The sequence below is a fragment of the Megascapheus bottae genome, chromosome 20 (assembly GCF_031878675.1).
Source record: "Megascapheus bottae isolate mThoBot1 chromosome 20, mThoBot2.hap1, whole genome shotgun sequence".
NCBI lineage: Eukaryota > Metazoa > Chordata > Mammalia > Rodentia > Geomyidae > Megascapheus > Megascapheus bottae.
Window position 1 is genome coordinate 38782574 of NC_143528.1, and position 14832 is coordinate 38797405.

Sequence of the window (14832 nt, forward strand, 5' to 3'; positions counted from 1 at the left end):
GCTATTTCCTGGATGTGGTGGCTCAGCCAAGGCACTGTCCCTGAGCTTTTTTGCTGAAGACTAGTGCTCTACCATTTGAGCCACAGCCCTACTACCAGCTTTTTAGTGCTTAACTAGAAATAAAAGTATTGTGGGGCTGGGAAAGTGGCCTAGTGGTAGAGTGCTTGCCTAGCATGTACAAAGCCCTCAATTCCACATATACAGAAAAAGCCAGGAGTGGTACTGTGGCTCAAGTAGTAGAGTGCTAGCCTTGAGAAAGCTCAAGGAGAGTTCCTAGGCCCTGAGTTCAAGCCCCACGACTGCCTGGACTTGCTTCAGATCTCGGCCTCCTGACTAGCTAGGATTATAGGCATGCACCAACAGTACCCAGCAATTTTAACATTTTTTAATAGCTCAGGAAATTATGGTTCTTCCCGACAATAAAATTAAGAACCATCATTTTCTTTTTTTTCTAATTAGAATTTCTCCTTGTTGACAGTAATTTTTTAAATTGTGTAGACAGCCTGGGTAAATAACCCCAAGATTCACAATTATAGTTCAATAACTTTGAAAATTCCCAGGACCTGTGGAGCACAGAAACTACTGATCCAAATCCACCTCATTTTACAGATTCAGAAAATAAGGTTGAAAGAAAGAAACCTAGTTATATTCATTCACCACATTTAATGACAACACTGATTAATTAGAGCATAAAATGCTGATACTTTCTAGCACTCAAACTATCCTTTATTTTGTACTGTCCTATTATGAAATTAGTAAATACAAACTAAATGAGGAACCTCAGTACGGAAATAACTTTAATAAATTAAACACCAAAGACCTGGGGAGAGCTGAGGGAGCAAGACAGGCTACAAGGAGAGGTTAGGAATACCCCACAGAGCTACTGTGTCACCTCTCCTCAGGTCCCAGGGCTATTTAACAAGCACATCAGCCAAGGAAGGCCAGCTAAGGGTACAACTTACTTGTACCACATAAAGTGCTAACATTACAGACCCATCCAGTGAAAGAATATCTGGAGAAAGATTCTTAATAAACGTTAATCGTTGCTCAACTCAACGTTGGACCCAGTTTATAAGGGTTGCATCACCAGTATTAAGTCCTTATGAAAAATAACTAATTCACTGAAAACCCAGTACACTGAGTGCTCACGCTAAGAGTATTGGCCCTAAAATAGACAGTGTCCAGAGTACAAGTCTGTAGACCACGGCAACTCCACATGTGAGTACGAGAACAGATAGATGCACAAGCCACGCTCCACACTGAGGTCACTCTTCATCTAGCTCCAAAGCCTCAACAATCTGAGCAGCAGAAGGACGATCGTCGGGATCTTCGTTGGTGCACACGGAAAAGAGTTCAATTACTTTCTGGTAAGACTCATCCAGTTCTTCCATATTAATGGGTGGTCTGGTCCCCAACGCAGCATAGTATGCTTCATCATCAAAGTCACTTTCATCAAAAGTTTTATCTGCTCATGAAGGACACAGACCACACACTGTCAGTTAAAGTCATCGAAAAGCGTAAGTCCTAAGTTGCCCTGTAGAAACAATTTATCAAGCAGTATGATTTCCAGATTACAGCACAGATGATCTCACCACTGGGCAAATTACAGCTTTCTGATCTCAGGGGAGGAGGATTTTAAGGTAATTTCATTTTTCTAGATCTCAATTTATCCCCATTGTCTATCAACCTGTTTGACTAGGTTATTATGTCTAACCAAATTAGTCACCAGTATTAATCTGCATCTTAGAAACTATGCCACTAAATAAAACAAGCATTTTAAATTTTACTGTAAAGACAGTGTCATAAGCTAATAGGAAAGTTGGGATTATGTTATTCTCTAAAACAAATGAAAGAAAAAATGTTTAAGTATTTTTCTATGAATACCTTCATCATCTTCTTCATCATCTGAGAGATGAACGTGTGGGATAGATAAAGTCATCATTTCCCAAAGTGTTAGGCCGAAGGCAAATATGTCTGCCTTGTCAGTGATGATGCCATCTTCCTCCAAAGCTTCCTTGGGTTTCCATGGCTCAGTACCAATATAACAGGCCTCAGGATCAGTCACTGGAATAAGCAACACACAAGCAAAACAGAACTGAGGCCAGGCACTAGAAATCTTTAAGCAACCAAAGAAAATGGCACATACTTTCAATAAGGACTTTACAAGTCAATTGTATAGCCATTAACCATGAAAACACTAATAAGGATTATTTTTCCCCATCAGCCAAAAAAACCAATATATATACAGAACTCAGGGCTTGAGAGCTGTCCTTGGGCTTTCTCAAGGCTCGATAGAGCTCTACCACTTGAGACACAGGACAATTTCTGGCTTTTTTTCTACATATGTGGTACCGAGGAATTGAACTTGGGTCTTCATGCATGCCCAGGCAAGCACTTTACCACTAGGCCAAACTCCCAGCTCCTAAAAAATATTTTAAAAGCTGCCCAATTTGCAATTGTCTTAGAAGGTGAGACGTATACAAAGACCTGGAGCTCAAAATTACAGACTCAGAGCCAGACTTCTTGCCTGGCTTCAAAGACATGTGACAAGCTGTGACCTTGAGCCCATCACCTGATCTCTATGTTATAAGTGTGGCAAGGGAGGGGACAGGAGGCTAACTGGAGGCAACATAGAAAAGGAGGGACGCATCTTATTACATGCTTTATAAATTCATTGTTGAAGCATGTACACTTTTTTTAAATTTGGTTGTGGGGCTTAAACCCTGGGTCTAGGCACTGTTCCTGAGCTCTTCAACTCAAGGCTAGTGCTCTACTACTTAAACCACAGTGCCGCTTCTGGCTTGCTGGTGGTTAACTGGAGGTAAGAGTTTCATGGACTTTCCTGCCTGGACTGAGTAGCTAGGATTACAAGTGCGCTTTACCAGCCCGGTAAAGCATGTGCTTTGTTATGTATGTTAAAATGCAAATGTTGCTGGGAGCCAATGGCTCACACTTGTAATTCTAGCTATTCAGGAGGCTGATATCTGGGGACAGTGGTTCAAAGCCAGCTGTAACAGGAAAGTCTGTGAGACACTTACCTCCAATTAATGACCGAAAAAAAAAAAAAAAGCCCTAGTCTTGAGCAAAAAGGAACATATAGACAGCACCCAGGCCTGACATAAAATAAAAATATAAAATACAAATTTAAAATACTGCTACTTACCCGTCATATTTTCATCCAGTGGTAGAGAGACTCCTACATCACAGATCTTAACTGTTTCAAAATTACCTTTAATTACTACATTCGAAGATTTTATATCTCCATGAAGCAGTTTCTTTTCCTGGTGCAGGTACTAAAATTGTGAAAAATGGAACACACATGAACACAAATCAGGATAAAATATCATTAAACTTCAAAAATTAAAAACAACAGAAAGTTGAACTAGGCACAGTGGCTCACATCTGTAATACCAGCAACTAGAGAGATGAAGCTTGGAAAGACAGTAGTTTGAGGCCAGCCTGGGCGAAAAGTTACTGAGACCTTACCTCAACCAGAAAGCTAGGAAAGCTTTTTCACTATATACGGATACTTACAATGTCAAAACTTATTCCATGAAGATTGATCACTAAGACATTTGTTCCCATTATTGAGTGGGGCAGGGTAAGGTATACCTCTAGGAATAATTACTAAATGTATATTAAGTAATAGAGCTCACATATTACAAAGCTACCTTATCTCAGGCTTAAATATTCTGCTGTCAAAATAAAGAAATGGAGGACTCTCCTTTGGGAGGAAATAGCATTCATTCACTTTGTAATTAGGTTCATCAAGTACTTTTAGCTTCATCGTAGTCCATCAAGTTTCACGAAATGTAACCTAAAGGTTACCTTTAGTCCTCTCGCCATGTTCAAGGCAACTTTTAAAATTATAGCTGCTGGAAAAGGATGTTGGCTTTCTTTATTTCGCTCCTCTATCAAGTCATTTAGGGACTTTTCTCCTCCATACTCCATAGCAAGGCAGAGACTACCATCACTGGCTTCAGTAAAAGCACGATAACCTAAAGAAAAGGTTACATTTCTTTACTAGAAAAGGATAAACGGTAGTATTTGGTTTTTACAGTAATGGGGACTGAAAACACGGACCAACCTAACGATAAAATAGCTATTATGTACAAAGCTAACTCTACATGTAATTTAAAATGCCTTCAGTGTTTGCCAGTAGTAGCACAAGCTAACACATTTTTATTACTCTACACTTCCCTAAATAGGGAAGCCTTACAGGCATTAAAAATGTAAAATGAAAACCAGGGAATCTAAATGAACCTAACTAAATGAAGGCCAATTCATCCTCCTGAAATCTTCACAGTATTAGCACCTCAGTGGCTACATTTATACCTATGAAGTATAACTATGATTTTTTTTTTTGGTTTTGGTTTTTTGCCAGTCCTGTGGCTTGAATTCAGGGCCTGGGCACTGTCCTTGAGCTTCTTTTGCTCAAGACTAGCACTCTACCACTTGAGCCACAGCATCACTTCTGGCTCTTTCTGTGTGTGTGGTGTTAGAAATCCAACCCAGGGCTTCATGCATGCTGGGCAAGCACTCTACCACTAAGCCACATTACCAGCCCCGAAGTATGACTATGAATTTAGGAATATAAAGCATTTCATGCAAATTTTTAGACAGCTCACATTAACTTGTTCCCCAACAATCTATAGTCCTATCCACTTCATTTGGATTAGTAAAACCAGGTAAGAAAGGGTAACACAATGTTTCTGGATATCCAAAATAGCCTTTTAACACTGAATTTAAACTTACCTACGATGTTTGGATGATGAAGACTTTTTAAAATCTTCGCTTCATCAGTTAGTCTCTTCTGGTAAACAGTTCGATGATGATCAGTACATGCAGGGTTTATCTTTTTTACAGCCCAGGGAGAATGAGACAGACCTCTCGGAGATCTAAATGTGAAAGCATGAACTGAATAAAAACCATAATACATTTTCAATGATAAACAAGAACTTTCTGAGGACTCAGTATGTTTCTTTTTTTAATATGTTCAATATATTCTAGACTAAAGTTCTATTTCAACTAGACGATGACTGTCTGGTCAATTATATACCAAGAGGAGGAGGAAGAATAAAGGCGGAATATTCTAAGTTTTACAGCTAAAGTAACAACAAAGGAGGATATTCTCAGGGGAAGAACCCAGAGGTACAATGCCTCTATGCCTCTGACCATATGAAATAATGTCTATCAAAATGAATCGCAGGAAATGGGAAAAATTCGAATTTGAAAATAACAACTATGCTGTCATCAGAAAGAATGACATCACCCCATTAATAAGAAAATGGAAAGACTTGGGAGAAAAAAAAGTCATATTAAGCGAAGTAAGCCAGACCCACAGGAACATAGGCTCAATGGTTTCCCTCATTTCTAAGAATTAGTGCTAGGACCCTCCTACCAGAGATTACAATAGCTCAAAACCTAGGTACATAAGGTCATACGAGACTAAATGCAAGGAACTCTAGGATAGGGAAACAAGAGGCTTATCTTTGTGATTGTTGTTCTCAATGTACTATGTGCATTTCTCTTCTCTTTTTTTGCCTTTATGGTTAATCTCATGTGGTTACTGTATCTGACTTTGTTAATTGGTATACTGTATATACATTTATTTGTTTATTTGAAATAGGGAAGGGAGGAAAACAAGATGATTGGGAGGGAGTGGGGGAGGGAAACAGGGACAAAAACATGAGAAGGGGTATCAATGTGTGAGAAGTAATGCACCTACTACCTGACGAATGTAATTGTAATCCCTCTATACATTATCCCGACAATAATTTTTTTTAAAAAAACACAAATTTAATATTCAAAAAAAAGAAAATGACAACTTTTAACTTTTCTATTTCAGCATGTCAAGACACAAACTACTTATCACATTTAGTTATATCAGAAATGATGTATAGGATACTATAGTAACAACAAATATTTATGAAAGTGAATTTGAGAAGAAATACACAGAAACACCTGGCCCCTCTATGCCTACGTAGAAAACAACACTGCATCTCTACACACGCTGATGCATACTTACAGAGGAAATGACAAACATATAAATGAGAAAAATGTCAAGTATTAATTTTCAAGTTAGCCATTTTAATAAAGGCTTAACGCAGTAAAGAGAACAATTTAGGGAAAGTTTTATCTGACAAGGTAGGCATTTATTTACAAGAAGAAAAAGGTACATGTAAAGACAAATCAGAAGAACCTCAGAAATACAAGACAAGATTTAACCTTAAGGGCTAGGAGTTTGGCCTAGTGGTAAGAGTGCTTGCCTAGCATGCATGAAGACCAGGGTTTGATTCCTCAGTACCACATATATAGAAAAAAGCTGGAAGAGGTGCTGTGAATCAAGTGGTAGAGTTCTAGCCTTGAAAAAGCCCAAGGACAGTGCTCAGGCCCTGAGTTCAAGGCCCAGGACTGGCAAAAAAAAAAAAAAAAAAGAAAGAAAGAATTAATCTTAAGATTTGGAACATTCTTAGTACCCCAAAAGACTCAGGATGCAATTGTTTTAAGAGACAATCAATACTGAAGCATCAGAACTTAAAGCTGATAAAACCTTGCAGAGACTTCAACAACAACAACAAAAGATAAGAAATCCTGGTCAGACAGCACAGTGCAGGGGATACAAGTGCAGCTCAGTGACAGAGCTTGTGTTTACAAGTCGGAGGCCCTAATTCAGTCCCATTCTCACCCAGATTGAGAATATTCTTAACTAGCCTTTTCATAAAAGAAATTTCTAAGTATCTAATAAAGCCAGTAGTCCTCGCTACTTGGAAAGTGGAGATCTGAATGATCGGGGTCCAAGGCCAGCCAGTGCATAAAGTTTGTGGGATTACACCTCAACCAGTGGTTTAGCTCAGGGTACACGTCTATCATCACGGCGGGACGTGGGGATAAACATGTTAGGTCCAATTCTTCGGGGAAGCACAGCGGATCACTCAGTCCATACCAAGCAGGAGTTGTGAAAGTGGTGGAGTACTTTCCTGGCAAACAAGAGACCAAGTTCAAACGCCATTTAGCTCTGCCCAACAAAAAAGAAAATGTGTCGATCTAGAAATAATATAAACGATGAAGCTAAGATATGGTAAGAAAAAGGCTAGACTAGTTGGGCTAGTTCCAAGAATACATTAAGTAGCATATATTTAACAAGCATTAAACTAGGTAGTGTTAAACTTTAGAAAAATAATCTGTTGATGTCTTTATTATCAGCCATGAGCACTATACTCATTCAATTATTTCATCTTTCTTCAAACACAATCTTTAAGATCAGGCATTTCCTCATTTTTAACAACGATGCAATAAAAAATAAGAACTGTGACATGTTAGGCCAGAAGATCCTGAGACAAGCCTCCAGATAGGACACGAACTGACACTGTCATTGTTTGCTCTCTAAGGTTTCCTCCTAAAACTCCTACATTAATGCTGTAAAGGAAGCCTTTCTTCTGCCACTTCCTTTTCTTAAGACACCAAGGAAAACTTACAAGGTAAGACACTTCCATAACAAGGAAAGAAGAAAAGCATCAAAGCATCGCAGGCAGAGCTCTGGCAGTCAGTGTGGTAGGATCAGGAACACATCGTGTATTTGGTTTTTGTTTTTGTTTTTTTTTTTGCCAGTCCTGGGCTTGAGCTCAGGGCCTGAGCACTGTCCTTGGACTTTTCTCAAGGCTAGAGCTCTACCACTTGAGCCTCAGCACCACTTCCGGCTTTTTTTCTATGTATATGGTACCAAGGAATCGAACCCGGGTCTTCGTGCATGCTAGGCAGGCACTTTAACCACTAGGCCAAACTCCCGGCCCCACATCGTGTATTTGTATATCTGGATTTCCATTTTCCTTCTCTCCAGTGCAGTACAAGCCTGGGTTATAAGTAAGACGGTCTGTCTGAAGCCTCACACTCACCTTTTCATCAGGTAAACATTGACTCCAGTCCCGAAGCCCAGCTTTTTCATAAATGGAGAAGCAGGGATGTTTACACTTGGAGTTAAACATGATACTAAATATCAGAAAGAGAAATTTAAAAGTGAAATTTTGGTTGAAGAGACCTCTACAAAAGCAGCCTAACATTCTTAAAAGTTCTACTGTAGATACATCTTGTTTTATTTTCAAACACTTAGATGACTTCCTGGAGACCCTTTTACCACTGGTCATATGTGACTAAGTTTGGATTCAAATTAATAAAAATAAAAATAAAATTACAAACTTAGGTCCTCATTCATACTGATGGCCCCGTCTCTCATGTTCTCGTCCTAGGCAGCAGCAGGCCCAGTCAGTAGAGGTGGTCAACAATTAGCCACCAACCCCTCCCCTGGGGCAGGGCCCTGGGTGTTGAGCTATACCCATACAAGCCAGCAAGGCCTCCCTAGGCCTCCCAGGTCCTACAAGTCACCCGAGGCAGTACTCCTTTGACCAGTCATAACCATATAAGGCAGCAAGAACCCCCCCAAACTCTTCCTCCCTCCCCCCCAGGTTATACAGGTAACCCCAGATACCAGAGAAGGGGTCTTGCCTGGTCCCTTGGCAGGCAAAAACTTTCCTTTGTTTTATGTACCAGCATGTCTGTGTGGATTCTAGCAAAGTCTGCATATTTTCTAACATATACTAACTACATTTCCAGCGCTCAGTTACATTTATATTGTGTTTTCTATACAAATATAGAACATTTTCTTCAGGACAGTTTATCGGTAAGACTTTAGAATATTTACATTTAATAAAATTATTTGTGGCTGAATTTGTGTCTACTATTTTGCTACTGTCTCATTACTCTTTTCACACTCTTTGCTCCTCTGTGCTCCATTTTGGTTACTTTTGTCACTATGTCTTAAAGCTCAATTAACTTTTCTTCTATTGGATGCTTTTTTGTTATTATTTTTGTGGGTCATGGGGCTTGATCTCAGCCTGGACACTGTCCTTAAACTCTTTAGCTCAAGGCTTCCACCCTACCCCTGGGCCTGGGCATTGTTCCTGAGCTCTTCAGCTCTAGGCTACCATCCTACCCTACAGCCAAGCCCCACTTCCCATTTTCTAGAGGTTAATTGGAGATAAGAGTCTCAGGTCCTTTTGTGCCCAGGCTGGCTTTGAACCTTGATCCTCAGATCTGTCTCCAGAGTAGCTAGGATTAAGGATTACAGGTGTGAGCCACCGTGCCACTGGTGCAGTGCCCTGCCCGTACCTGGTGGATAATGTTATTCTTATCCACTGTATTTTTCATTTCTTAAAGGTTCCTTTGACATTATGTTCTTAACATAATTTGCCAGAATGATAGATCAGAAAAACTTGTGACAACAGATTAAGAAAAATTACTTCACAAAATTCAACACCAATCACAAGAATAGCTAGGGACAAAAGGAAAAAATTCCAACCTGTAAAAGATTTGTGAAAAACTGATACTTAATATGCTGTAGGGAACAAGGCAAATACCATATGTCCGTGTACATTTCCACTTAGAAACACGACGAACTGGGCAGTGGCTCATGGCCTGTCATCCTACCTACTCAGGAGGCTGAGATCTGAGGATCGAGTTTCAAAGCCAGCCAGGGCACAAAAGTCTGAGACTCTTATCTCCAATTAACCACTAGAAAACCAGAAGTGGAGCTGTGACTCAAGGGGTAGGGAGGTAGCCTTGAGCTGAAGAGCTCAGGGACAGCATCCAGGCCCAGAGTTCAAGCCTCACAACTGACCAAAAAAACAAAACACTGAACTCATTGTGGGAAGTATAAAAGAAATCACATAGTTTGGGACGAGAGGGTAGAAGGAAGTGTCTTTACATATATGTTACCAACATACAACATTGTAAAGAATCTATTTTTTTTATATTTCTGGGCCCAGGTGATTCATGTCTGTAATCAACCTAAACCTCAGCTACTCAGAAGGCTGGGATCTGAGGATCACAGTTCAAAACCAGCTGGAGCTATAATATCTATGAGACTTAATCTCCCATAAAGTACTCAAAAAAGGCTGGAAGTAGCAATGTGGCTCAAGTGGTAGAGCACTAGCCTTGAGCAAAAGACGTTCAGGGACAACACCCTGGCCTTGAGTTCAAGCCCCAGGTCCAACCGGCAAAAAAAAAAAAAAAGAAGAAAGGCAAAAGCCAGAAGTGGAGTTCAATTGGTAGAGCACCATTCATGAGCAAAAAAGAAATCTAAGCAAGCTAACTATGCAAGAGCTCAGGGATCTGAGTTGAGGCCTGGGTACCACTGAATACACAGGCGCACACGTGTGCCAGCACACACCACACTCACACAGAGTTTATACAGTCACAGCATACAGGATCAAATACATTAAACTATACACTAGAAACAGACAATGTAAGATTTTTCTCCCCAAGATATTGTGTGGAAATTTTCTATGTTCAGCCATTTTGTATCTGATGCAAGTTAAGGGTCAAGGTAATTTTCTGTTCATGGATATCTAAATGTTCATTGAAAAGATTTTTCTTTTTGTGCATTCAATTGACTTACAATATATCTTTTTCTCAGAGTAATGGAAATAAGGGATATAAAGCAATTCCTTAATGGTTAATTAAAATGAGATAGACTTTTTTTTTCTTTTTTGGTCCTTCTGTGCAGCTTGAACTCTGAACCTGGGCGCTGTCCCTGAGCTCTTCAGCTCAAGGCTAGCACTCTATCACTTGAGCCACAGGGCCACTTACAGTTTTCTGGTGGTTAACTGGATATAAGAGTCCCAAGGACTTTTGTGCCGGGGCTGGCTTTGAACCAAGATCCTCAGATCCCAGCCTGAGTAGCTAGGATTACAGGCAAGAGTCACCAGCGCCCAGCATGACATCTTTTTTTCTTTCTTTCTTTTGCCAGTCCTGGGCTTGAGCTCAGGGCCTGAGCACTGTCCTTGAACTTTCTCAAGGCTAGAGCTCTACCACTGGAGCCATAGCACCACTTCTGGCTTTTTCCTCTGTATGTGGTACCAAGGAATGAACCTGGGTCTTCGTGTATGCTCGGCGAGCACTCTACCACTAGGCCACACTCCTGGCCCATGACGTTGATTTTTTACCAGGCAGAACCTCCAGATCCTAAGAATGTTAGTAATTAGCCCATGGATAACCGAATTATGACCTGGGTAATTAGTCCTCCTGGTTAGACTAACAGTACGTAAACATGTCTAGTGGCAACACCCATCAGCAAAGGCCTTCTCTCTGCTACCTTACCGGATTTCTTCCGTTCAGCTACTTTGCTTGGTGTCTTGAAATTACTGATTCCCTCCATTGGCCCGATCAGTCTCCTGATGAAAATAGTCACACGGAAGGTGTGAGGAAAGCCCTTCTCACTCGGGAGTCCAGGGACGGGAAGCCACCTCGGGAGGCCCCTGCAATTTCCTTTACAAAGGGAACCCGGAGACCCTAGGGCGCTGCCCGGGGCCCCACTGGGAGGCGACTCTGCGGGGGACCGTCAGGGAGACCCGGGCAATTCCCAGCGTGACGCCCCACGTCCCCAGCCCCAGCCCCCGAGCCCCGCGTCCGGCTTCACAGACCGCCGGGCCCTGCGCCCCAGGTCACCGGCCGTCCGGGCCCCGCACCCCGGGTCACCGATGCCCGCGCCCCGGGTCACCGATGCCCGCACCCCCGGGTCACCGATCCCCGCACCCCGGGTCACCCATGCCCGCATCCCGGGTCACCGATGCCCGCACCCCTGGGTCACCGATCCCCGCGCCCCGGGTCACCGGCGTCCGGGCCCCGCGCCCCGGGTCACCGATTCCCGCACCCCGGGTCACCGATGCCCGCGCCCCGGGTCACCGGCGTCCGGGCCCCGCGCTCCGGGTCACCGATTCCCGCAGCCCGGGTCACCGATGCCCGCAGCCCGGGTCACCGATGCCCGCGCCCCGGGTCACTGATGCCCGCGCCCCGGGTCACCGGCGTCCGGGCCCCGCACCCCGGGTCACCGATGCCCGCACCAGCCCCTCTCTCTTCCCCTGCCCGCGTCCTCCGGTGTCCTCTTACCGGAGCTGCAGGCTCGGTAAAGGAAGGCCGCGGTGAGGCCCGAGGATGCCCGGGACGAGACCCGCACCACCCCCGCGCGGCCCGCGTCTGCTCTCCGCGCTCAACGGCCCCGGCGGTTTGAATCGCGCGCGCGCGCGCGCGCATGGCGAACTACGGGACGCCGCGAGGGACGACAGACCGCGCGCGCAGTGCCTGGCTGTGGCTGGGGAGAGCGAGCTGTCAGGGACCCCCCTTTCTGGGCTCCCGCCTTTCCCTCCCCAAACAGACAAACCCAGAAACAACACCAAAGGCACCGACAGCGAAAGCAGCCGCGAAGGATAGCGAGCTCATGTTCCACAGCTGTGTGCATGTGGCAAAATGATATTTATCCAAGTGCACTCCAAGAAAGGGGGGAAAGGATCCATTTGGGGCCCGCCTTTTGACTTGAAAGGTGTAATTTGTCAGTTTGCTTACTTTAAAGAATATAAACTCTTTTTTTTATTGCGTTTGTATTCTCATTCTATGTAGATGCTTGTCAGTTGGTTAGGAGAATGAGTCTGTTTAGAAAAGAAGAAAAAAATCATATTTTGTCTTTACATCTGAATATTCCACCATTTTCCTCTCAACATCTATTTTGTGATCTAACTATATACATATATACACTTAACATTAAAAAAAAAAAACTCCATTCCTTCCATTCCTTTACCAGTTTTCAAGATAATGAACGGATCCCAGACAACCTCCAAAGAGATCGTTTGGATTTACTAATGTAAAAAAATATATATATTTGTTCATGTATTTTTGTTCTGGCGCATGAACTTGAAATCAGGATGGCTTTGTGCTCAATCACTTGAGGAACAGCTCCACTTCTGGCCTTTTGGTGGTTAATTGGTGATAAAGCGTTGTATGGGAGCTGGGAGCATGGCCTAGTGGTAGAGTGCTCACCTAGCATGCATGAAGCCCTGGGTTGGATTTCCTGGAACCACAAACACAGAGAAAAAGCCAGACTGGTGCTGTGGTTCACAGTACCCAGGCCCTGAGTTCAAGCCCAGAACTGGCAAAAAAAAAAAAAAAATGTCTTACAGACTTTCCTTCCAGGTCCAGCTGGGAACTCTGATCCTCAGATCTCAGCCTGCTAAGTAGCCATGCTTGTAGGCATAAGCTGCCAATACCCAACAGACCTTTTTTTTTTTTTTTTTTTGCCAGTCCTGGGGACTGAACTCAGGGCCTGAGCACTGTCCTTGGGCTTTGCTCAAGGTTAGTGTTCTACCACTTGAGCCACAGAACCAGTTCTGGTCTTTCCTATGTATGTGGTACTGAGGAATTGAACCCGGGTCTTCATGCATGCTAGGCAAGCACTCTACCACTAGGCCAAACTCCCGGCCCCCCCAGCAGACTTTTTAAATACCATGATAAATACATGCATTCCAACAGATGTAACGCCCTGCCAGGAATGGCGATCTTCACCGACCTTTCCCTCTGTAGCATCTTTTGGCAGTGGGAGCCTGATCTTGTTTACACTAGGCTTAATTGGTTTTGATGGTTTCCTTTTTTAATTCATGAGACATGTTTTAAGCTCATCTTTTACATTTCTCATCTTTTTTTTCTCTCCAAAAATCTCTCATGTGATTCTTTATAAAGTGAGAAATGGTCCTTAAAGAACATAATCAGCTTGCAGTAACTGTTTCCAGGCCTATGTCTTACAAGGATTTTCGACCAATCCCCTATAGTGTTAGCTACACCATCACCCTATTTCTAAAAGCAGCTACCACAAGAGTGCTAAGCTTTGTGGGGACTCCTTTGCCTTCCTGCATCATGCTTCCACACGGAGTCTTTTGTGTCTGTTGTCAGCCCCTGTCTACACGCCAGCTTTTCACTTTCTAAAAGGTGGTGATTTTTCTCCTCCTATTAGTCCATTCTAGAGACCGTGAGAAAAAGAGTACCTGTGTCAAATCCACTATGTATAGTTTTGATAGTCTCTTATATACCTTAGTATCTCTTAGTATCAAGTTCTCCTCTCTTGCACTTGCTGGTGATAAACCCAGGGAATGCTGGGGTAAACTGGTCCCTGATGTTGCTCCTCCTCCTCCTCCTCCTCCTCTTTCTCCTCCTCCTTCTTCTTTCATAGTCTTTAATTGTACAAAGGAGTTACAATTCAATGTGTCAGTTTATGTGCACAGCATGTCCTGATCAGCTTCAGGCAGGACATTGTTCTTCATCCTTGATGCATTTATTTCCTCCTCTCAGTCTGCCTTGGCTCTCTGTGTGTCTGCCTGGGCTTTGTGTGTTCCCTGGCAACTGCCTCCTCACTCAGGCTTCAGATCCTGAGTCTGTGTTCTCCTTTCAGGCTCATCTGAGCCTTCTGACTTTGCCATGATTAAAGTTCTGCTATGGTTTGAACGTGTTTCCCAAAGGTAAATGTACTGAAAACATGAGCCACACTGTGAGAGCATTGAGATAATGGAATCTTTAGGAGGTGGGGCCTAAGGGAAGGTAATTAAGTCTTGGAGCACCATTCTGAGAAGGGATTCCTTCAGGTCTCTTGGGACCAGATTACTTCCTGTGAGAACAGTTCTTTTAAGGGAATCTTGAACCTTTCCCAAGTGCTCTTCTGTGTGTGCCAATCACAGCCCTTGCATGAACTCCCTTCATTGTGATGTTATTCGCTATGGCCAGCTCTCTAACAAGAGCTGAGCAAATGCTGTGCCATGCTTTTGAGCCTCTAGAAGACTAAGCTAAAAATGCATTTTCTTTATAAAGTATCCAGCCATGGGCACTTTGTTATGCCAACTGAAAACTGATTAACACAATTCCTTTCTTAGTTATTAACCTTATTACAAACTCACTGGTCTCCCACTCTCACTCCCAGATGCTGCTTCCTGGTTACCTGTAAGCCCCAACCAAAGCCTC

General features: G+C 43.0%; 1 protein-coding gene across 1 annotated transcript; it reads right to left on the reverse strand.

The window, feature by feature from the left end:
- Nucleotides 1-757: 757 nt before the first annotated feature.
- Nucleotides 758-12057, reverse strand: Pbk (PDZ binding kinase). Its single transcript, XM_090353655.1, has 8 exons — nucleotides 11944-12057; nucleotides 11155-11228; nucleotides 7896-7989; nucleotides 4756-4898; nucleotides 3829-3998; nucleotides 3164-3293; nucleotides 1885-2064; nucleotides 758-1465 (listed from the first exon to the last, which is right to left on the reverse strand). The coding sequence occupies exons 2-8, from the start codon at nucleotides 11210-11212 to the stop codon at nucleotides 1266-1268; spliced, it is 975 nt and encodes a 324-aa protein (XP_090209781.1). The 5' UTR covers nucleotides 11213-11228; nucleotides 11944-12057; the 3' UTR covers nucleotides 758-1265.
- Between the last annotated feature and the right edge of the window lie 2775 nt (nucleotides 12058-14832).

Bases quoted from the DNA above. Each gene is read 5' to 3' on its own strand.
- Pbk (XM_090353655.1), bottom strand. From the start codon at position 11,212: ATGGAGGGAATCAGTAATTTCAAGACACCAAGCAAAGTAGCTGAACGG. The intron at 3,294-3,828 runs GTAACCTTTAGG...TCACAATTTTAG, and splicing joins ACATGGCGAGAGGACTAAAG to TACCTGCACCAGGAAAAGAA. The intron at 1,466-1,884 runs GTATTCATAGAA...CTTCATGAGCAG, and splicing joins TGATGAAGAAGATGATGAAG to ATAAAACTTTTGATGAAAGT.